Source organism: Haliotis rufescens, unplaced genomic scaffold, assembly GCF_023055435.1.
Source record: "Haliotis rufescens isolate VD_foot unplaced genomic scaffold, xgHalRufe1.0.p SCAF_1, whole genome shotgun sequence".
In the NCBI taxonomy this organism is placed as follows: Eukaryota; Metazoa; Mollusca; class Gastropoda; order Lepetellida; family Haliotidae; genus Haliotis; species Haliotis rufescens.
Window position 1 is genome coordinate 25,110,318 of NW_025963779.1, and position 26,063 is coordinate 25,136,380.

Below are 26,063 nucleotides of genomic sequence, written 5' to 3' on the forward strand. Positions count from 1 at the left end.
TAAATAATCGAGTATAATCCAGACAATCCAGTGATGGATATCATGAGCATCGATCCACGCACTTGGGATACGAGGGAGAGAAAGAGGGAGAAAAAGAGAGAGAGAGCGCTTAAATTTGATATTTTGATAAACATATGTGTTTGACTTTTGAATGGAGAGAGTTAATACCAAAGAATTTAAAATATCATCGGTAATGTCAAGCAATCAAAGGAAACTGAAATATTATCATTGTTATTATGTTAAGAGTGCAGCGAGAGACATCCATCGTACAATGACCCATCTTGAACTGCTGACTGACGTCGTTTGTAAACATGTTTACCTTCTCCCACGACAGCAGGGGATTTCCCACCGCACGTCCACCTCGACCTGCTCGATCGCTGTATTTACAGTGCTGTTGTCGCGGACCGAACGAGCACAATTTCCGACCCACGGATCGAAGGGATGCATAAACACATTATTTGTGTAATGTTCAACAGATATGGTCATCTGCATTGACCCGTATTAAATCCCTGATAAGATTTATGGAAATCACGTGACACCCTTCAAGCTCACTCAAGCAGGAGAATCAATACGAGTCACGTGACCAGCCAGCGGCTCTCGGCTGGGTCATGAAAACACTGGCAGTCGAGGAAACAACACTTGGAGAGGAGGTGCTGGTGTGAGTCAGCTGATGTTGTGAATCTAGTCAACAGTCATAGGGATACACCACTCCCTGTGTCCGTCCGTCGGTCAGTCTGTGCGGTCAATGTGCGGTGAGTGGCCACTTTGTTTAGCATTGCCATACCCTTCTGCCTTGCTGTTTGCATATGGTCATAGTAAAGGAACGTGTATGTGAAATGTACACTTTCTTACATGTCAGTTTGTATACGTTGTATAATGCATGCGATTGCTACTATTCATTAAAGTCTACAGCTGTACAAATTGAGTCGTTTAACCATGGTTACCAGAACCAATATGGGTGAGGTGAGGTGAAATGGGGTTTAACGTCCCGTCCAAGATTATTGCACCTATATAGCGACGTGCATGCACGTGTATGTATGTGTGTGGCTGCTTGTACTAGTCCGGACTGATGCCGATTTATAGTGGTAGCTCACTGAGATACAATGCCGCAGTTTAACATGAATACCCCACTCAGACACAGTATACTGACTCCGAGCCGACCAGTCCTTGTTTTAGACCCTTTAATGCCGAGCGCCAGACAGGGTAACAACAAGTACCATCTTTTAACGTCTTTTGGTATGACCCCGGACCTTCCGCTCTCCGGGCGGACGCTCTACCACTAGACCACGGAGGCGGTCAGAACCAATATGGGCATTGTGCTAGTGTTTATGATGTGGTGTTTGTTTACCCTGTGCATATGCCATATGCCATTATATCATGTTCTCATCGCTACACCAAAATGCATACTCTATTGTTGTACCAGGTCCAAAATGGGCGTTTTTATACAATAGGATATTCTTGATTCTTGATTGATTAGTTAAAGAATGGAAAGACAAGTGAAAAGTGTCAACAAAGTTCAGGATACTCAAGATATACTCAAGACATCTTTGTCCGACCTAAACGAGACCCAACAGAGTTCTAACAGAGATCTAACAGAGAATCAACAGAGGAGACCTAACACATTCCAGACACACATGACATATATTTAACAGAGACCCAACACAAGACACATTCCAGACAAATATGACATATATTTAACAGAGACCCAACAGGGGAGACCTAACACATTCCAGACAAACATGACATATATTTAACAGAGACCCAACAGAGGAGACCTAACACATTCCAGACAAATATGATATATATTTAACAGAGACCCAACAGAGGAGACCTAACACATTCCAGACAAACATGACATATATTTAACAGAGACCCAACAGAGGAGACCTAACACATTCCAGACAAACATGACATATATTTAACAGAGACCCAACAGAGGAGACCTAACACATTCCAGACAAACATGACATATATTTAACAGAGACCCAACAGAGGAGACCTAACACATTCCAGACAAATATGACATATATTTAACAGAGACCCAACAGAGGAGACCTAACACATTCCAGACAAACATGACATATATTTAACAGAGACCCAACAGAGGAGACCTAACACATTCCAGACAAACATGACATATATTTAACAGAGACCCAACAGAGGAGACCTAACACATTCCAGACAAATATGACATATATTTAACAGAGACCCAACAGGGGAGACCTAACACATTCCAGACAAATATGACATAGATTTAACAGAGACCCAACGGAGGAGACCTAAGACATTCCAGACACACAGGACATATATTTAACAGAGACCCAACAGAGGACACATTCCAGACAAGCATGACATATATCTAACAGTGACCCAACAGAGGAGACCTACCAGAGACCCACCATAGGCCTAGCACAAATCTTGAATATATTCCTGACACTTTTATATGGAAACGGTTATTTATGTCCTTTGGTTTCATATGATTCCCTGCAACTTAACGCCAATACTCAGTTTCCGACACTTCGCCCAACACTTCATGTTAAGTACTGACTAGCGTAGCGCTCGCCTATTCAGTATGCAACGGTTGTTTTAGTTGCCAGGCTATAGGGCCCCTACGGAAATCGCACCAAAACTTAACCCAAGTAGAGCTTCCATAACAGACGGGTCAGCATACTACAGGTTCAGTGTTGCCATCTGAAAGAGCAATTACCACTGACATTTCAACATGTGCAAAACATTCAAACTTGTTGAAATACGTCTTCGTATTTTTATATGTTATAGTATTGTATGAGTAATATTTTGAAGCGAGTGATAGTTGATTTTTGTGATCGTATCAACTGCTAAACGCTTTAAACCAGTCACAAAAGGTTTTTTTTGTCTAATCGTATACCAGTACAGTTCTCTTCATGTATTGGACTATTGTTTGAAAGCAATGTTTACGCGATGATCTTTTTGGATGAAACGTAAACACATGATTATATTATAATATCAATGCGTCGTTTGAATAATTTGAAATTGTTTGTGTCGAAAGAAATCATTGTAACTACAAGATAGCAAACTGCATTCCTAAAAAGCAGGCTACAATACCTGACTTAATACACCCTACTGTGCCTGTTGGTCTGTCACTGACTTTTCCTTGACGTCATGGTCCGCGTTGTGGCTTCTCAATCACCCAACCGATTGTCAGGGTGGGCGCTCTGGGACTCAATTAATAGTATTTATCTTGATATGTAGCTACATTAGTTTGTAACAGTAACGTGTAATCGTCATCGTTGAAGTGGTTGATGTCGGGTGACTAACAAACAATGTCAAGGACACGGGTAATGGCTGACAACCCAACGGTTTCGACTTTCATTACTCATATTGGATCAGATCCGGGGTGAATAGGTCTTCAGCAACCCAGTCTTGCCGTAAGAGGCGACTATGCTTGTCGTAAGAGGCGAATAAGGTGATCGGGTGGTCAGGCTCGCTGACTTGGTTGATGCATGTCATCGATCCCAATTGTGAGGATCGATGCTCATGATATTAATCACTGGATTGTCTTGTCCAGACTCGATTATTTACAGACCGCCGTCATATAGCTGGACATTTGCTGAGTGCAGCGTTAAACAACAAACAAACAAACAAATCATATTGGATCAAACAAAAACTCGTCATAATATCATAAAGTCGACTGACGTGGAATCAAATTTATGATTCGTAATTTGTATTTACTTTCAATTGATTTTGTGGTTTTGCTTGATATTAATAACTTTATGTTGTGTACATTTTATGTATCGTCGCCAAGCGATAACGAAAGAAGATAAACTTTCGAAACTGCTAAGGTAGGCTAATTGTAGAATTTACTTACTTTTATTTGGAACCGAGCAACAAACAATGATTTCATTATACACAATCAATTTAAAATATAGCATGTCAAGTAAGTCAAGATTTTTGTGTGAAAATTCGAGTGGAATTAGAGACCAGATTTTAATCTTTCTTGGACCATGCACATGTTCTTCAGCGTCATGGTGGAATGCACATTGTGTACTTTCATTCAAACCTCCTAATGCATGAATTCAACCATCAGTATCGTCATGCATCTAAGTATTATTCACCCGGTTCTCGTGTATGCCCCCATTGAAAGAGCATATGAATAAGGTCAAATGACGCTGATTGAAATTCAGGATTTTTTAAATGTATATATGTCTAACGTTTACCACGCATCACACACCAGACGGAATGGATACCCTTTTCATTGATAATATGTATTTGTTTCAATAGAACTAAAGGAAGATGACAAACTTAAAAAAAGGTTATATAAGTGTCTGTAAGAATATTAACTGGACTGAGTAAACGAATAGTTTCAAAAGTTGGGTATTCATGTACATAAGGTTAAAACAGTAAAGAAAAAAACAGTCACTGTTGTTTTTAACTTTAACTTTAACATCTGCCACATACATGAATTTCACTGATGTCAAAGTTCAATGAGAGTTGATCACTTTAACTGTCAATGACATTCAATGTCAACGGGACATATTTTCTGCCAAGTTCATGTATTTGCAGATTGTACACGTGTTCTGTTGATGTTACTCCTCTAATAGGACGATGACAATATGTACGATTCTAAATACTGACGTATAGTCTTCCGCGTGCCATTTATTGACTGATGTCTCGGTTGCCAAGACACCTGATAATGTTCCACTGTCATTGTGGCCTCGGAGATGGCGGGGAAACAATAGGACTTCGACTCCATGTGATGATGCATTGAATTTCGTAATCTTTGGCTGATGTATTGAATTTCGTAATCTTGGTGATGATGTATTGAATTTCGTAACGTAAGACCTGTCATAACCACACGTCTCTCGTGACACCAAGATTAGTAGCCGACAGCGTATGCACTTCAACACGTCATCCCGACAGGGTTACTAAGGACGGATCATTTGATATAAGTGTGTATGTGCGTGCGTGCGTGATGGGTTTTTTAAATTAAAACTATCAGCCTGAATATGTTTTTTAAGAAGAAAACATGGAACAATGTAGTTTTTGTGGCAGACAATTTCTTCTTCTATTTTCAATTGTCTGAAGCATAACTATTTTTTTCAAGAACTTTCGGGGACAATGTATATTTTTTTATAAAATCCCAGGCCCCATCCAACTATCAAATGGTCGGCCCCTAAGGTTACACAGTCAAGCACAATAGTTGCACACTATCACTGATGGTAATCACGGCACTCAAGTAGATTAGGTGTATATTTATGATTTAGCCAAGGTAGACAACTTCTTTTATACTGTAAAAAGCGACGTTTCTTGCAAGACTGTCTTGCTTGACAACGGCATAACGGTATAAGGATCTATACCGAAACGTCGCTTTTTACAGTATGAAAGAAGTTGTTATCCATAAATTGTGTCTATCTTGTCATCCATCAACTTCTGAGTAATGCCTATCAAAAATTCTTATATGTAGTTGTATAACTGGTGGTCATTGAGGTTAAGTTTATAATGTCTTGATTAAATCCCAGCAATCTGTAAGTTATTGAGAAGAATCTTTACTCTTATGTATGCGATGATATTGCCATAAACAAAATGCCCAAACCCTACCTCGCTTCATTTAAAAATGTTTCTCTGCGAATAATATTCAAACCATTGTGACTAATTATGGTCTTGTACTAATCTTTTCGATATCTTATTTCGTGCATTTTTCATTTATTACCATTTTGTGTCTGAACTGACATAAATGAATAATTCGATATCATGGTATTCGCCTTATTATACAAAACAGTCCTACATACATTATTCATTAAACCAAGAAACTGAATCTGGTCAGTTCAGCTATTCAATCATTCCGACCAAACGGACAGAGACAAGTAATATGCTATGGTCAGTGAAACAGACACATGCAATGGTAAAAGCGCGTGGGTAGGCTGAAGATAGTAATTGGTCAGTGTGGCCAGATGTGACCGCTGCGACCATCTCGAGCCATTAATCAGCTCTGATCAACGTTGTCATGGCAACCGTTCTTTGAAGGCGCGGAACAGTAAGCAATCCTTGGCCTTCAACCGTCGGCTTATCTCCTGATTGCTGTTTTGCAAGTGATTTTTCCGTCAATAGTAAAGTTTGCACAATCAGTGATCAATAGCCACGAGTCCCGATGTTTGCTGGACTCCGTATTGTAACAACGTTGAATGTTTAGTAACAAAACAGTGTTTGTGTCAGTCATGGAACTACCAATCAGGTACCAATTTGGAACAAGAGTTATTAATCACAATTTAATCTAGATTTCTTTAAAGTGAATATCATTGGTATTAGATTGACTTGCCTTCCCATGTGTTTGTGACGGGTGCACCCGGTGGAGCAGGCCACGCTCACCTCTTCGCAAACACCTAGTATCATCAATATTTGATAGCGATTCATAAACAAATGCACATGATATCGTGGGAAGCGTACAAGATCCTCTCATGATTAAAGAGTAAGAGTAGTTCTTATGAAAATATTTCTGTAGCTTTTCTTTATATTTAATTGATTAGTGGACCAAAACGCTATGTTTGGGTAGCTTGGATGTGCCTGATTTCGAATTCCTCCATAATCTAACGGTTTCTAAAGGAAGGATGCTAAAATCGCACTGCCGCTTCCAAGGTGTTACTCATTCGCATCATCCATACACAGAAAGAACTGTTAAGAATGAAAATTCGAGATGATGATCTATGCTCATTCTGTTAAACTGATACTGAATCCTTACCATGTGCTGTAAGGTGAGGTGAGGTGAAATGGGGTTTAACGTCGCGTTCAAGATTATTGCACTTATATAGCGACGTGCATGCACGTGTATGTATGTGTGAGGCTGCTTGTACTAGTCCGGACTGATGCCGATTTATAGTGCTAGCTCACTGAAATACCATGCCGCAGTTTAACATGAATACCCCACTCAAGTACAGTATACTGACTCAGAGCCGACCAGTCCTTGTTTTAGCCCCTCAATGCCGACAGGGAAACAACAAGTACTATATTTTAACGTCTTTTGGTATGACGCGGCAGGGGATCGAACCCCGGACCTTCCGCTCTCCGGGCGGACGCTCTACCACTTGATCACGGAGGCGGTCTGTGCTGTAAGGATTTAGCTTCACACTTTGTTAATGATGACCCCAATAAGCATGGCAAATGTCTGCTAGATGACCACTCTTTAACATTGTTGTACTCCTGTATCATAACTAGCCAACTAAAGTTTGCTGCCTGCTGGACAGGTATGTAACCTACACCTAACAGGTATTTAACATGTCATGTTACTTTATGTGAAAATATAAAACATCATATACTGAATTGAATAAAAACTATAAAAATTACAGAACTGATTCCGCGAACACCGGGTGTCTTCACTGATTTTCAGTGATCCATTTACATAATTTTCACCGCTTTTTTTTTTTTACGCCCTTTTACGCCCAATAGAATCTGTTTCGGTTGATAATCGAGACTGGTTATTCTCTGGCATTGACGTTTTATATTATACCAATATCTCATGTCAGTTAGATACTGGCATCTAGATGTCATGTTGACTTGTTTGCTATGAGTTTGAGCTGTCTGTAGAGATTATCACAATAGATCTTTAGCAGATACACATTGGCAGACAACAGCAGAATAGTGCATCTCAAGATAGCGCCTTGTACTGCAGCCAACGCTGACATTTAAATTCACCCTGATCTTTCAGACCGCCATTCGACACTACTATCGGTAATCTAAAGGTTTTAAAGTCTTCTTACGAGTGTGTTATACATGTCAACGCCATGCAACATTGATAATGTTACCGCAATATGCGTATGCTCTCTGAGCACGTTTCTCACCAACACCTGGTTCGTGAAGAATAATACATCCTTCGAGGTTCTGTATCACCTGACGGACCGTTCCTCCGCCCACGTGTTTACAGTCGGAGATCGTATCTAACAAATCATATTCAGGGCTGGTTTGACCAATACACGTGCCCTGTTAGAGCATTAATCTATAATGTTACTGAGAAAGACAAACATTACCACTATCTAGAATCTGTCTTTCGTAGGAAGGTAGTGAGGAATGAAATTGGCTGAGTGCTTGGCGTTCTTGACTCCGCGCCAGACTCCTTGAAGGAAGCGTGCAACCTAAACTACCTCTGGCCAAATACTGACGCTCAAATCTGTGGGATGTTGCAAAGCACGGACGGGCCAGCTGTTGATGTGTGGCAATGACCGCTCCATAGTACTTCAAAATAGGTTAGTAAGTTACTTTTCTGCCTTTGTATTATTAGCAAGTCGTCAGTCATTGTTGACGGGCTGTTTCACATTATGTGTGTGAGGTGGGGTGAAATGGGGTTTAAAGCCGCGTCCAAGATTATTGAACTTATATAGCGACGTGCATATGCAGTAGCCTTCTCCATGATGCGATTGGTATACATTGTACAGTGAACTCCCATTCATCCGGGCAATACAATTCCCAGTGAAATCGTCTGGATAAAAACAAATTTCCAGATTAACTTGTTTGTTAACGCCGCACTAAGCAATATTCCAGCTGCATAACGACGGTCTGTCAACAATCGAGTCTGGACCGGGCAATCCAGTGATTGATATCGTGAACAGTTATCCACGCCGTAGGGATTAGAGGTCACGCTGACAACTAAGTCACCGAATCTGACCCCCTGAATCTAGGTTTCGCTATAGAGGTAGAAATAAGCAAACACTGAATGTTCAGCAACACGACAGATGCAAACCGATCTATGGTCGTATTTGTCATTCACGTAGTTAGGCCCGTGAAGATCCCGGGTAGAATAGGTCCTCAGCAACCCATGCTTGTCGTAAAAGGCGACTATGCTTGTCGTAAGAGGCGACTAACGGGATCGGGTAGTCAGACTCGCTGACTTGGTTAAAGCATGTCATCGATCCCAATTGCGTGGATCGATGCTCATGTTGTCAATCACTGGATTGTCTGGTCCAGAGTCGATTACTTACAAACCGCCGTCATATAGCTGGAACATTGCTGAGTGCGGCGTTAAATAAACAAACAAACAAACATTCGTGTCGTTGCCTCATTGCTCCCATAGGGGTGGTCGGGGAGCCTAGTGGTTAAAGCGTTTGCGCGTCACGCCGAAGACCTGGGTTCGAATCCCGACATAGGTACAATGTGTTAAACCCATTTCTGGTGTCCCCCGCCGTGATATTGCTGGAATATTGCTAAAAGCGGCGTAAAACCAAACTCACTCATTGCTCCCATCACACTGTAAACAGGACAGATTCATTACTGTTACCTGCATCCATCCATCTTGTCACAACAAGCCCAGCCGTTCCCGCTTTCTGTCCGTCATTATTGATAAGCTCAAAGACGTGAGAGTTACCACTAATGGACACACTATGTCAATCTCGGGACCAATAGTGTGTTATCTTCCTCATCTCAGGACTAAATGTTCACACCACCCTCACAGCGTAACGTTCGAAAACAAAATGAACTAGTTAACCACATAATGTAATTCTTACCAGATTCTGTAATTCATGTAGTTGTTTTACGCCGCAGTCAGTACCATCCCGTCTATATCACGGTGCCTGTTATAATTAAATCTGTGCCAGACAAACCAATGGTTGATATAATGAGCAACGCCACATACCGCCTGGGCACAACGATCGACCATGTTAAAGAACCTTGCCACAAAATTGTTGTCGCATCTCAAATAAGTATTTGAGCGCTTGGGGTCTTTTTTTTTAAAATTTAAATGCCCAGGGGGTAATCACTTAATCCGCCGCCAGTCTGGGCGTTGGCGTGGGGCACAGACAGACAGACAGACAGACAGATAGTTTATTAACGTCTCACTTCATTTTTCCATATAGACATGAAACTAAAATGAGCCACACCACTTGGATGTATGAGAGACAGTGGCATTAAAATATATTGATATAACATAGCATTTCTTATTTAACATAGCATATCTTATATACAGGTGAAATAAAATGAAGATCAATGTAACAATAAGAGCGTAGAATTCTAGATTTGATACTGAAGTTGCTGACGTTTATGTATAAAACGTTTGTAGGTTTGGGCACATATATTAACAAGGAAAAGGCTTGGTAATGGTAGGATGTGGTGGGTGGGTACAAATGTTAACAAGGAAAGGGCTTGGTAATGGTAGGATGTGGTGGGTGGGTACATATATTAACAAGGAAAGGGCTTGGTAATGGTAGGATGTGGTGGGTGGGTACAAATGGGATGGCGTAAAAGGCAAAATAGTGATGAAAATTATGTGAATTGATCACTAAAATCAGTTATGACACCAGGGCCCACTTGCACAAAGCAATCTTAGCGCTAAGACTGTTGTAAGCCTATGCTGAAGTATGGGAGTTACGATCATCTTAGCGCTAAGATCGCTTTGTGCAAGTGGGCCCAGGTGTTTACGAAACAGGTTGGCATGGCCTGCTCTACCGGTAGCACCGGACTATCACACAATTTGAATAAATAAGTGTCATAAGTTTGTTTGTTTGTTTGTTTATTTGTTTAACGCCGCACTCAGCGATATTCTAGCTTTTATCCAGTCTTGACCAGACAATCCAGTGATTGAAATCATAAGCATTGATCCACGCAATTGGAATACGATGACATGTATCAACCAAATCAGCCAGCCTGACCACCCGATCCCGTTAGTCGCCTCTTATGACAAGCATAGTCGCGTTTTACGGCAAGCATGGGTTGTGTGACATATCGCAATGTCAACTGGTATTTAGATATACCTCTTGTCATTTCACCGTGCCAATAGGCAGGCCGAACTAAAGAAGAACAAAACAATTATAACTTTGAATATTTTTGTCCTCATTTCCCCAATACCTCAATTCAAACAGTTGAAAAGATAACAATTTTCATCCGGTGAAGGGACAAGTGTGTTTCTGTACACACACATTACGACCCACATTGTTTTCAAAACAATATAACAAATATACTATGGTTTTAGGGAGGATACCATTGACGCTATTACAAGCTGACTATACGTCTGTTCCAATGAAACTGTTCTGTCAGTCACGAATCTAAAACTGTTAATATCAATGTATGTCGTATGTAAACAGAAAACCATTATTTCTAAATCCCAGTAATGAGTATTTACTTAAATGTAGAGGTTGGTTATGAAGTGATACCAAAAATAAACCTTCTGCGTCACCATTATCATTTGATACCAGAATATAAACTGGTGCGCGCCCTCGGTCATCTAGAATGCACAGCATGATTACGCAACAAGAACCTGTAGACCAGACCCAGTACAAGCTATCATCCCACGGTGGGCGTTCGTAAACACTGATGCTACTGCGTGTATTTACCACGTGTGTAATAACAGCTACCTGCGTGGGAAAATCATCACGCTTCCGCTTGCGTGCAGCTAATGGGTGTATTGTCTCCCGGTAGATGTTACTGGCATGCTATATCCGTGTATGCTGCAGGCGACTGTTTGAGGGGGATCATTGTCGAGATGTTACCAATACAGTTCAGATTCCTCAATTAATGAATGCGGTCAGCGATGTTGTCACCTTTGCCTCGTGGTTACAGTTAATAACTGTTGACACGCCGTGACAACAAAATGATTAACACTAACGTTAATTAATATGCATGTGTTGATGTGTATATATGCTGTTGTGTTCCTCTTTGAATGTTGGTTCCGGCCTTCACGTAACATCCAGAAATGGTAAATATAGTCAGCACTGGATATCTCGAAGTCGGTTATAAAGAATATGTAGTTACAACGAACCCAGGTTTAAACTCCCAGGGGTGGGTCGACATCGTCGTTTTGCATAAGGACAATGAACAGATATTATGTATTCCTTGGAGTTGACTGCATAGAGTTTTGTGAAACAACATGTAAACCTTGATTGTTTGAGGGGAAGAGGTTAACCTCTAAAGTGAATGAGTATGGTTTTACGCCGCTTTTAGCAATATTCCATCAATATCAGGGGGACTCCAGAAATGGGCTTTACACATTGTACCGATGTGGGGAATCGAACACGGCTTTTTGGCGTGACGAGCGAACGCTTTAATCACTAGGCTCCGGCTCTATGACTTGGGTGACTATATGGCATCGTACCCCGACGTCTTCGGGTGTTCATCATGCAACCAACCTCTAGTCTGCCACGTAAAACAACAAACACTCCCACAACGCACAGACTTAATGTTAACCTCAGCGTTTATCTCGAATAAGTTTGTCTCCCAGACTCTAGAGAATAATTAAAACTCAAGTCTAGAAAAATTGGCAAGTCTATATTGCCTTAACTCTTGCCTGAAATTAGGCATTGTTCTGGGCTCCATTAGGATTTTATGCTTTATTTTGTATATATATATACTAGTATTTAAATAATACTTCATTTCCGGGACTACATGTTAGTTTACTCTCGAATGTAGACCCTGTTGAATGAATAATGACAGAGCTCAGTACCGTATGGCCGCCTTGATCAGACATAGGATCAGATCCATTCGTTAGTTTGATTCTATCGCACCACCTGTCTCCACATAGAATATTTCATTAAGAACGTGCATACGTATCAAATAATCGATGCGGTATACAAAAACAAAAGGAGCCCACTTTCATATTCAGATACTGCAGTAATCTAGACTTGCCAAACATTATAGACTTGCATGGGCTGTATCGAATATATTTGTTTCAGGGTCTGTATGACAGACTATCCCCCTTCCTCTAACCTTGGAATTTTCCACCTTCCGACCACGCCCCCGTGGAATGGCGGGCTGTAAAATGAGACATGTTTCCTTTGTTCCTACAACACATGTCACACGACTGTAATTACTCGCCAGATTCTGTTCCTGTTGTGCGCTGTTAGAGATATACTATCTGGGATCAGATCTACTTCAGTGGTTCTGTCTATGGTGCAAGAGTGCTCGCTACCCAAACAGGTATATCGTGACCATTACTTGTAGTAATGAAAAGGCCTTGCCAAGAATCTGTATTCGATCTTTAAAATGACAAATGACAAGCACTATTTAAGTTCGTAAGGATCAACAATGTGTGTCAACAATCGATTGAATGATAGAATTTCAAGATTTTGTCAAAGACCATCATTAATACTTTCCGGATTGGTACCCGTTCCTCCATCTATGATTATGGGTTCGAATTCTAGTTCGCCCCGATTATGTTTCTAGGTTTGTCATGACCATATTCGTGCTTGTGGGTTTCACCGTATTGGTAAACGTCTGAGACCTGCGTCTCATCGGGCTTTCCCCCCACATTAAGCTGACACGCCGTGATATAACTGGAATACTGTTAAAAGCGGCGTTAAACCCAACTCACTCACTCACTCACTCCCGTGATGACATTGCGTTGTAGTCGTGACGTGTCTCTATTGTTTAACATCTGATGAAATGAGGCCTACTCCTTGCATGAACTTTGTGCGAACCCTACCATTGACTGACATCGAACCAATGTGTGGAGCAGATGGCCGCAGGCTGCGCATGTGTTGCACGAGAAATATTGTTGATGGAATCTGATCTCTCATTTATTTGTGCACTCGTTGGTTTCCGTCTCGCTGAGAGCAGGCGGAGGTTTGACTCGTTACCTAAAAGTATAATCATTAATGAATAGCGACAACACATAGTGGTCGTATTATCCAGGGATGGTTGGGCAACATTTTGTTTACAAAACCAGTCATGTACATACAGTGATAGTCTGTCTTACAGACCCTGATACAAATATATATCAAATACAGCCCATGCAAGTCTATAATGTTTGGCAAGTCTATATTACTGCAGTAATATTAAGATAACTGAACAACTGCTTTTTCTGTACGATAGGTTCATTTCAGAGACTAGATGTAAGTCTAATACAGTGACAGAAATCGCAATGACACTTGAACACAACAAATTTTCACCCTGTTTGGAAGATTACCTTGTTTGGTTATTACACCCCTTGTGATGTGACAGTCACCATGTTCTCTCTATCGCACATGCCAAATGCCTCATATCATTGATAGGTATTTGATAAATATCAAATATATAATATAGTATGAGATTCAGTGACTGAGTTTTTGTTTATCGTCCTAGATGCAGTGCCACTGACCTAGAATTGGACTGAAGTCCATTGCATTTCAAGTATGTTTGGTACGAGTGTATAAATGAATGAATGAGTGAGTTGGGCTTATCGCCGCTTTTAACAGTATTCCAGTTATATCACGGCGTGTCAGCTTAATGTGGGAGGAAAGCCCGAAGTCATGCAGGTCTCAGACGTTTACCACTTCGGAGAAACCCACGAGCACGGGTATGGTGCTGACAAACCTAGAAACATAATCGGGGCGAACCGGGATTCGAACCCACAATCATAGGTTTCTGGCTTGCCCAAGGGACGCAACTCTGCACAGCGAATCGCGGCGCCTTAGACGACTGGGCCACCCGTGCCCCCTATTAATGAATGAAGGAAAGTGACATGACAAACAATTTTTGATGAACAATAGTATCAATGTTGGATGAGGGAAACTGACAGACAAGCATACGTCTGTCTCACAGACCGCAGAGAATGGCTTGACCTCAGTTCGCCTGCAACTTAATTCACCTACACCCCATGCAACCAATGCATGCTGTAAAAGGCGACTGTGCTTGTTGTAAGAGGCGAATAACGGGATCAGGTGGTCAGGCTTGCTGACTTCCACTGACGTCACACTGTTACCATCCTGTTCATCATACAATCACAGGTATCGTCTACATTGTCGATAATGACCTACGCCAGTTCTTTATAAGGCCTAAAAAAACTGTGAACAACCTGCTACCATTTGGATCATAGCGCTATACTCATTATGGATGCTGTCGAAGCGCATACATAAAAAGGCGACCCCTGAAGATCCGGGGTAGAATAGATCTTCAGCAACCCATGCTTGCCGTAAAAGGCGACCATGCTTGTCGTAAGAGGCGCCAAACGGGATCGGGTGGTCAGGCTCGCTGACTTGGTTGATGCATGTCATCGTATCCCAAATGCGTGGACCGATGCTCATGATGACAATCACTGGATTGTCTGGTCCAGACTCGACAACAGTTTCTGACACACCGATGCGGACAAATACCTTCCAAAATATGACCACTTGTATGACGTAGTCTGTAACACAGACTTCATTCTATGATGGGGTTTCCGCAATATCAAAGTACGGGATCTACAAAGATCAAAGTAGCTTGTTGACAGGCATGATCTGGTATACTGATAAAGTCACAGCCAAGGCAATCGTCGAGGCAGCTCCGACACCACAGATATAGCTTCTGTTTGACACAATGCAACAACGCAAAGGCCAAACTTAAACTACCAAAAATAAGCCAAACATACCTAAATATAGACGAGGATTTTTAAAAATGACTTTTTTTTGCGTTTTGTCATATTTTCTTATGTAGTACATAACATCCTCTTGGTATTCCTTTGTTTTGTGGGAAAATGGTATTTATGTCTTCAGGTAAAGTCGATGCTGGAGCAAGAGGAAGAGAACAAACAAACAAAAGGTCAACGTCTCTGTAAATGACTGTTTTTCCCCGTTACCGACCTTTTTTTATTTGGGAAAATAACTGGCCTATGTATTTTTGCATAAGGGATTCGCTATGTGTGAGGACACCTTTTGTAATTCATTACTTGCAATGTTCATGAAAAATTCTTATTCCCATCCCCTTGATAACACGTACAAGCATTCAGATGAACATTATCCGTTTCGATGTTTTAGCCTAAAGAAATACTTCAGGAGATCCACTGATCGTCGTCTTGTTGTTAACCACACACTCTATACCAATCAAATCGACTTTTTTAGATTTAGTTGATACATGTTTCGGGTTAATGGTCCTGGAGTTAGGCCCATAGCGAGGGTAATCATGTATATGTTTCTGTATGCCATTAGGGCTGGTGATCGACACATCGTGGCCCCAAGCGAGGATTAATAACCAACTTACCCCTCTCTCACCACACGACGTGTTTGCCCATGTTGGAATCAATACAAGGTTGAACAGTTCGGCACCGAGAGATGATGGTCCTTGGCTTGGACACAAGACCGTCTCATCGTACCCATGAAGTGAGTCGTCGTTCGTGTAGCGGCTTGGTCGTATTAGGACGGAACGCGGTAGTACTGACCGGTTGGGTTTCAGAGATCGATATTACCGGTTCTGTTGAAGGAAGACGAGTCGAAAATGTTCCACATGGTTTATTTGCCCACATTGTCGATAAAATGGTTATGTGTTCAATGAGGAATATGAAGAATGGTTGGTTTACATGGCATCGTCGGATGACTATAAATGCATTGATCACCAACTGGTAAAAGGTCAGCGATGCACTGAAGAGGCCCTTTTCGTGTTTCCAGTGTAGACTCAGTCAATTTGCATCTGTTTGCATCTAAAATTATTATACGGGTCCTGGAAGATTGATGAATGGTTTGTCAGCTTATGTTTTGGCCTGCTTGTTTGGCGCCGGCGTCATTTCGCCTCAGAAACCACTGACGAACCTGAGATACCACATGCTTTATCCAACCAATGGTGACATCTGAATTTGTTCAAGAGGTTCGAAACCTATTTTCAACATGGCTGCCACGGCTGCCATATTGAAAAAGATTTATAACTATTACTTAGTCGTTTTTGTTCAAGTGAATGAGTTAAAAGTTAACGTCGCGTCGCCATTATTTCAGCCATATACCGACGAGAACAAGTTGATATCTACACAAGAGAGTAATAAATGTATAAAGTTACATTTAAAAACTTCTTTTTTTTCAGATATATTTGGGCGTAACAATATTATATAGAAAGTTTAAAACATTTTTTGTTCAAAATGTAATTATTTTTTGTGTATGTGTTGTTCGTAGTGGGGTTTAAGATATGTGTTCTATTTTCACAATACAATAATATTTGAGGGCTGTCTGGTAGCTTTCTCGGTGTCCCCCGCCGTGATATTACTGGAATATTGCTAAAGGCGGCGTAAAACCATACTCACTCACTTTTAAGATTTCACCCTGTTTGATCATGCTCATGAACTCCCTTCAAATGCATTTTTGGGTTTGCAATACACTGAAATTGCCAGGATGAGGAAGCTGGATTTTGGCATGTATGGTTTTTTATTTTGATGATGTCATATTTTGTTCAGATCTAAAGACTTTAAAATTAGTGTTTATTCTTCAGTGTTTATGCAGGACTGACTTTAACATTTGAAACTGTCGACTACAAAGTACATACTAGGTGCAGCAGGTTATCTGTGCCACTTGTGTAGGTATCATCAGCGATATAAATAGTTCCGGGGGCGTACTAATTACAATGGCGGCCATACAGGTTGTTGTGACGGGAGAAATACAGTGACGTCAGCCTGTTACTTATTGACTGACCAACAGAGTGTGTGACCATAGTGACCCCACACTGGTGAGTTCCAATAACTCATTTCACTGGACACTAATATATGTCCTTTCACATGGATTCACACTAAGCCAGCATTGCAAATGCGATGTGTGCCTCAGTGACCAGCCAATATTCAGAGGATATTTCATGTGTCGAGTGAAGGAGATATTTTCTCGATTTCGATATTTTTCCCCGTCACGAGATGAGAGAGACATGATACTTCACGAGACACATGGAATATCCTATTATTTGTATAATTTTGGTGTAGTTTTCTACCGGAATGGGTTTTTTTTTTCATTATAAATGTGAAACCTTGAAACGTAAATTCTCCCTACCTAACACGCAGGGACGATTCACCATTCACGATTGTAATTGCGACTTACAAAGTAGTTCCGATTTTGCAAAATCTTAAAAAAAATATAAACAAAAGTAATAAAAACTATTGAGATGACTAAATTTCTTTATCATACACATGGATATAGTTATATACAAAATCAAAATCAACAAAGTCATACACGCTGGTCAAGTAACAAAAAAGGCGCTTTGCGAAATGGCAAGTGTCTCGATTGACGAGTTAAATGAGAAATTTACAGAGCATAACGAAACATTTTCGAGAGAATAACAAACGGCAAGAAGCAATATTAACTGCATAAGTGACCATCTGCCATTATTTCGCCGTGTCAATTTGGAACTAACGTAAAAAGGATGTCAACAGTTTGTGTATGGGGGATAAAAGGAGACAATTTGCGGGGAGACAAATGCAGTCAATTGTTCTGTCAAAGTATTATGTTCACTGCAATGAAAGTATCACTTTTCTCCACTTCAGAAAACGCAGTCTTTCACACTGAAGTATATAATGAATTCAATTTGTGAACTTTGGTTTTATTCTCCAGTGAGTGAATGAGTTACACGGTAGGCCTAGATGCGGCTTGCTGATAGTACCGTTGGCATCAAGCCAGAGCGACCAGGCGAGGTTGTGAGCGTATATTTAGACTTTTTTGGATCCGCGTTCCATCAAGTTTAGTAACGATGGTATCGGTTACGTGTGCAACATTATTGTAGTTCGCGTGCTATCTGCAACATTATAAGTAGTAGGTGAGTTGGGTTTTCACAGTTTTAGCTTTTTTCAGCTTTATGTGGGAGACAAACTTACGCAGGTCGTAGATAATTACCACTTTGGCGAAACCGACAATCACGGGTATGGAGCAAACAGACCAAAGAATATATATTCAGGCGAATCTGGAATTCGAAGCCCCTACGTGAATTCTGGTATAATTATGGCATTCTAGAGACATTGTACAGCTTAGTGTCTGTCTTACCGCATGGCATAACCCGATATTGTGCTTTTGTTGCGATTAATGCATATATTACCATGATGTACACCATTCTGATAAATACTCGATTGACAAATCAGAGGTTTCAAATTACAATGATATTCCTCTAATGAAATATGTGAAAATGATGAACGTAACATACAGTGTTGCACCGCTGAGGGTTTTTCATTTATCACCATATGAATGAATACCTGGACGTACCCCTTCCATTTACAACTTTGCACGTTTATCAAATTTAACATTGCATCCAAATTGTAATGATGCAGATTACCTGCTGTTAAATATGTCATCAATTACATGACGACACTGCATGTACTGCCATTGAGCTTTAGGTTCTGAATTCATTATAACGCCATCAACTGGAGAGGGCAGACTCCACATTGAAAACCATGGACGTACATTTTGTGTTATGCGCCGTAGTAGTCATTACGCATTTGAAAAAATAATATTTCAGAGTGATGACGGATGCTTACTATTTCGTTACATATACTCGTTGGTCCGTTTGTGAATTTATGAGAAATATGAGACATTTTAAACCAGTATTATTACAGATATGAGTCATAGAAGTCATGCTTAATGGCAAGGACGTTAATGATTAAACAAGTGTGCTTGGTGATATAGTAACATAATGGGAATGTTTGGTCAGTGACGTAGTTCGTATTAATCAGGATGCGGACATATGAGCAACTGTCTCTTCTGTGAACACATCACAACCTCCCCGTGCTGTCGTGTGAAAACATCGGCTCGAACAGCGCCATCTGCATATCGAACAGCTGCGTGTCTCAGTATCAAGCTGTGAATGTGTTACGTCGTAGGCCGCTTCGTGTTTCAGTATCAAGCTGTGAATGTGTTACGTTGTAGTCAGCCGCGTGTTTCAGTATCAAGCTGTGAATGTGTTACGTCGTAGTCAGCTGCGTGTCTCAGTATCAAGCTGTGAATGTGTTACGTTGTAGTCAGCTGCGTGTTTCAGCATCAAGCTGTGAATATGTTACGCTGTAGTCCGCTGCGTGTCTCAGTATCAAGCTGTGAACGTGTTACGTTGAAGTCAGCTGCGTGTCTCAGTATCAAGCTGTGAACGTGTTACGTTGAAGTCAGCTGCGTGTTTCAGTATCAAGCTGTGAATGTGTTACGTTGTAGTCAGCTGCGTGTTTCAGTATCAAGCTGTGAATGTGTTACGTTGTAGTCCGCTTCGTGTTTCAGTATCAAGCTGTGAATGTGTTACGTTGTAGTCCTGTTCGTGTTTCAGCATCAAGCTGTGAATGAGTTACGTTGTAGTCCGCTTCGTGTTTCAGTATCAAGCTGTGAATGTGTTACGTCGTAGTCAAAGTGTGGCCTTTTGCACCCACTGAAGTCTATTTCGGTGGATAACCGAGGCAGTTTGTTCTTTCGCGGTGACTTTGTTATATCTATTTACGACAAGCAAGAGATACAGACAAACACGGTTGTGTCGAACTTTGATGTGTCGAACTTAAGCTTGGTCCTTGCGTTCTATTCTTTATTCGTCACTATTTAACCTCTGATGTGTCGAATCGGATGTCTCGAAATTACGGTTGTCTCGAAATCATTTCCAGCCGTAAACTGTTCTCGCAGCACAAATGGACACTGATAAGTCGACCTATTTTGATCGGCTGTATATATTTATAACTCGATCAGCATACTGAGGACAAGGATACATTGCAACACGCATACATTGTAACTGTACATGTAACTGTTCTTCGTTATCACGTCGGCATCGCAAGGTCAAAATTTTGTTTATAAGGGTTTGATATAGCCAGCTGTCCGTTACCTGTGGTCTATTTGTCCTTATAATCACCTGTCTCTTTTCTATACAACCCGTGAAGACCCGACTTGGGTAGTGTTTCTTTGTCAGCACCTAAGGGACCGACCACTTGAAATAATTTCCATTGAAACTAAAACGAAATTGCCTCCCACAAAAATTACATTTTTGCAAAGTATTTTCCTTTAATTCAGGCTCATAGTTCTAAATAGAAACATATCTGATGTTGTAGCTGAAAGAATATCGAATCTGAATGTGAATGATCATGCCGCTACATCCTGGTCATTGAATCAGTGTGCACTTTATGTTCGTTCTCAGCTCCCTGTGGTCAGCTCTGTGGTACGGGATAGTTCTACGGGGAAATATTGGCAAGATTACCATCTAGTTTCTGAAAAGAATATATTTAACAGAAAAAAAGAGTTGTTGAATTATCTTAAATATGTTAAAATATAATAAAAAGTAGGCAAGATACTTTCTTCAATTTCAGAACTGCAGTAATCTATATTATATATCATAGACTTACATGGGCTGTATTGGATATATTTGTTTACGGTCTGTATGGCAGACTAGATATTGGTCAGCCTTGACTGATCTTGTCTGATGCTTCATACACTTTAATTTACGTGCCATGTTACCATGGGACCAAGACTAACATATAGTCTATGAATTATTTTATTACACAATTCTTTCCTCACCTCTAAAATGAAAACAATTAATTTTGTTGATACTGCTTTTATATAAATCTAGGTTGTGTTCTCATAGAATACATATATTCCACAGTCATGGTGCAGGACAGTATGGGACCTTGAATCATGTCTAGCCATGCTAACGCCTCTTCACTTTAATAGGTGTTTAACTTATGAAATTATGATATGAAGGTTTCTTGTAAATGTTGACAGTCAGACATGTTTTAGTGTCTAGCTCATAAATGTCACTGCAATGACGCATGCGGAGATATATAATCCTTGTGGTATCAGGGAACAGGTCTGTTGACAGTTATATTTTATGAGGGTAATGGCACGCCGAACACTGAAAGGGGACACTGGAGCATTGGGGCAGTGGGGCAGTGGGACGCTGACCTCATTAGAGAAAGTACTCAGGTTATGATTAATAGCATTAACTACTGGATACTGTAAATTAAAAAACGCTCACAATTACACCGATAGTTTTTATATGAAGTACGCACATTATGACATGCCACACTTAAAAACATAGGTTACTCTGTCCGTCCAAAGATAACATACATCCTTAAAGAATGATAAATTAAGAAAGAGGATCCAAACTGCCGATTTGACAACCCATATGAAAACAATTCGTTTTATAGAAATGTCCTTTTTTTTATATTGATATACTCATTGTCAGTTGTGCACGATACCTGTTATTGTTGAGTGAGTGGGTTACAATTTAACGACGCATCGGGATTATTAGACTAAAATTTAGTCTCTGAAATCTTATATTACACAATATCCTTCTTGACTCTAAAAATAAAACAAATTCCCTATGCTGATTTCATAGTGTGGAATAAAGCTAGCTAGAGCTAACTAGACTTGCTCTTGTATGCGTTTCTAGATTTATTTATTTTCATAAAATAAATATATTCCACAGTCAAGGTGCAGTACTACGACATTATTTGAGCTATATGTTATTGTTGATATTGACCTGATGCTTATTGATAATGCAGCATTGCTTACCTAATCATGTCAACTTAACCTTGAAAAACAGACAAATATATGTTTTCTAAAAATCGAAAGGTTTGAATGAGCAATGTTGATGTGAATATATTTTTCTATTTATCTTGTTTCTTTTCTGTAATTTAATATATTCATTTTAAATTAACAACACTTGTGAATCTGTAGAATGTGCGATCTAAGTTGTAATAATCAGTGCCCAATTTGTTGTATGTAAATAACATATGCTTTTACACGTAACCGAGTGCGCGATAGAATGAGGAGTGTTTTACACCGCGTGTTGTGTATTCCAGCAGTGTAAGGCGAGGGACACACATAATTGACTTTTCACATTGTGGCGACCCTCCGTGGTCTAGTGGTAGAGCATCCGCCCGGAGAGCGGAAGGTCCGGGGTTCGATCCCCGGCCGCGTCATACCAAAAGACGTTAAATGATGGTACTTGTTGTTACCCTGTCTGGCGCTCGACATTAAGGGGCTACAACAAGGACTGGTCGGCTCGGAGTCAGTATACTGTGTCTGAGTGGGGTATTCATGTTAAACTGCGGCATGGTATCTCAGTGGGCTAGCACTATAAATCGGCATCAGTCCGGACTGGTACAAGCAGCCACACACACACACACACACACACGTGCATGCACGTCGCTATATAAGTGCAATAATCTTGGACGCGACGTTAAACCCAATTTCACCTCACCTCTCACATTGTGTTCCTAAGTGGAGATCGAAACATTGCATTGGTGTGACAAGCGGGTGCTTTAACAACTTGGCCATCCTAGTGTTCCAACATGGCATACGCACCGCTGGGACGGTTAGAGAGTACAGTAAACTACGTTTATAACGAACACGCTTATAACGAACTGACCGACTTGTTTTTTAGTCCGGACCATTTGTTGTATAAATGCTGTATATATGCTTATAACGAACTACGGTTATTGCGAACTAAAATTAGTGGTCCCTTCGAGTTCGTTATAACCGTAGTTTACTGTATATGTACTAAATACTTTAATGCAATTCGCAGACATTGTCCCTATCTAGAAGGATCTTGTTCTGTTATAGAACTGTAAGCAGCTAGGTCAAGAAGGTGTGATCAGCAGACATTCCAGAGTTTCTCAAACATTGCCGAAATTGACCCAGACAGTATCATATAACTATAAACAAACAAATCTGGTGCCTAGCCATTATAAGTTGCATCACATTGATATTTACAGTAAACTACTTTTTAGTCCCGACTAGTTGCTGTAGTTATGCTGTATATATGCTTATAACGAACTACGGTTATAACGAACTAAAAATAGTAGTCCCTTTGAGTTCGTTATAACCGTAGTTTACTGTAACTCCCTTGCAGTCTGGTCAAAACTGACCTCCTGTGTCTTACCGGCATCGGGTGTAAACAGGACAGGGCTATACGATAGAAGAGTCAAGGAAGGGGTGTTAGATTACTTGTTTTGGCACACCTTTAGCGATTTTCATTGGAGTTTATAACATTACGTAGAAGTCTCGTGCCGTAATGTGAATGACCATCCAGGTCACCTTGTCCCAGCTTCACACTACGCGATCGCTGTTGGGGGCTTTGCGAGCCTGTTCCACATTCTGCTTACACCACTCATCTGTTTGACAGCACACATGCTATCTTGGACTCGGGGGTTATTGCGTCGTGAACGTTTCGCTGTTTTCATTAAATGTCACAGCTAAGAATTGGGGTTATTACTTCCAAGCGTAACGAGGTACACATGATGACATAGCTGTTGAAATAACAAAACAACTCCCCTCTGATAAGGGAAGCTAGAGTAAATTTTAATTATGTTTTTTTTGCGGAATGCAGCATCATCCCAAGGCATTGGAGTCAAACAATTTTGTTTTTTGCATTATAATATAATAAAGCGTACTGACGTATGCACATTATTAACAGATGTTTTCCTTTTTCTGCGCATGCCTACGAGCAACCCCTTCAACGTCAGAATATAATCACAGGGTAACGAATTAGTTTAAGTGGTAATCGCACCAAAACACTCGTCGGCCTTGGGATCGATTGACGGAATTGTTGAGACAGCATCATGTACACATTGTAGATCATTTCTTTATCAATATAGTGCAATATCAGATGATTACTATTCGCTATATGTGCAGTAACAGAACAATTCCCCGTGAATAGAACTACTAACGGGATCGGTGATCAGGCTTGCTGACTTGGCTGATGCACGTCATCGTATCCCAGTTGTATAGATCGATGCCCATGATGTCAATCACTGGATTGTTTGGTCCCGACTCGATTATTTACAGACCGCCGTCATATGGCCATCTTCCCGAGGCAAGGGAGTAAACTGACAGTACAATTCCAGTTTCCACCCTTGCTAGCCTGTCTTACAGACCCTGATACAAGTATATCCAATACAGCCCATGCAAGTCTATAATGTTTGGCAAGTCTAGTTTTCTGCAGTAACTGAAAATTAAGAGAGTCTCTGGGCTCCTTTTTATAACATTTTTATTAAGATGACTATTTTATTTCTGAACGATATGTTCATTTCAGAGACTATATGTTAGTCTACACCCTTACCGAACTAGACTGGAATTACGTGGCTCGATCGTAGCGCCACAAGTGGCTTTTACGAGTTATGTCCCTTATATGTCCCTATTCACCAATCAGCGTCCACCTCTCGTATCACTTGCATTTGCTTCGACAAGACGTTCTGATCGAGAATCAAGATCTTTATTGTTAAAATACAGATTTTACCTCGCGGAGTGCATCAAATCATGTAAACACCTTGATTAAAAACATGAAAAGATTTGGAGTGACGAGTGAGTACTTTAACCGCTAGGCTACCGCAATATTGGTCCATTGCTGATCTGCTGGCTGATGCGGAGAAAGACTCTTGATATGTGAGAGAGACCACACAATTTGTTCATGGTTGGATGTTAGCTGTCCCTTTTATTTGCACAGCGTATAACATCCAGTGCCAAAAGCGTTAGCTGGTCACGCCGAAGTTCCGGGTTCGAGTCTCAACTGAACAATTATGTGCAATCCATTCTTACCCCCTTGTCGTGATATGGCTAAAATAATATTGATAACCGCATAACACCCGACTTGCTCAGCAGGTGTTTTAGCCAATCCATATAATATGTTCTTGTTTTTGGTTTCAGTTTGGCTGTTCAGCGGAGGCGGCGAGATGTTAAAAGAAACATTGAAAAACCAGAGTATCATCCTACCACATTATACGTCACTTCCGGATGGTCGAGACATAATAATTGACACCATGACAGAATGCCATTTAAAACAAGTATGGCACATTGTACAGGAAGCTGCGCAGAACAACGACGGTTTCGGGGCCGATGAGTTCCCGACAGAAGATACCTTCCGGGATGATATAAAAGGTGGTAGTGGCTTCGCCATCTTGAATAAAGAGAGTGGTGAAATGATAGCCGCATTTGTGCTTGCTATAAGTAAATATTACCGTGGACAAAATGTTGTAGACCCATTTGTTATTGTTCAGCGTTGTGAAAGAAGGCGAGGAATCGGAGAACTGTGTTTTCAGTTGTGTGTACAGTACGCCGGGACATTGGGGTACATGGGGATGTATGTAGACACATTCAGCTCGAATACGGCTATGATCAAGATCATTGAGCGGTCGGGAGGCTTTCAGAAAGTGGGTTATCTCCCCATGGGAGGTCGGACAAAAGATGGCGACATCATCGGTTCATTCATCTACTACAGGGACCTCAGAGTTACGTGATACTTATTCGTTGATTTACCAAACCTGGATCTGTTCAGGATGCAGATGGCTACACATACCTCGTGTAGTGCGTTGACTCGATACTCAGGGCCGTGTGCCATTCACGACCAACTCGAAGCCGAATAGCGACTCGTGCCCCTCTCATGGCCATTTTTTGCGACCGGGTTCCGTCTTAGCGCAAACGGGCATACCTAAAACAATGCAAGACATATGTAAATATTCTGAGGGATTC

At 40.8% G+C, this 26,063-nt stretch overlaps 1 protein-coding gene across 4 annotated transcripts; it reads left to right on the forward strand.

The window, feature by feature from the left end:
- The first annotated feature begins 421 nt into the window (after nucleotides 1-421).
- On the forward strand, nucleotides 422-26,063 carry LOC124131680. 4 transcript variants are annotated; one of them, XM_046495123.2, is made up of 2 exons: nucleotides 422-752; nucleotides 25,242-26,063. In XM_046495123.2, the coding sequence occupies exons 1-2, from the start codon at nucleotides 746-748 to the stop codon at nucleotides 25,829-25,831; spliced, it is 597 nt and encodes a 198-aa protein (XP_046351079.1). In that variant the 5' UTR covers nucleotides 422-745; the 3' UTR covers nucleotides 25,832-26,063. The 4 variants fall into 4 exon arrangements, with proteins under 4 accessions (XP_046351079.1, XP_046351083.1, XP_046351081.1 ...); XM_046495127.2 differs by lacking the exon at nucleotides 422-752 and adding an exon at nucleotides 8,020-8,217; XM_046495125.2 differs by lacking the exon at nucleotides 422-752 and adding an exon at nucleotides 8,020-8,213.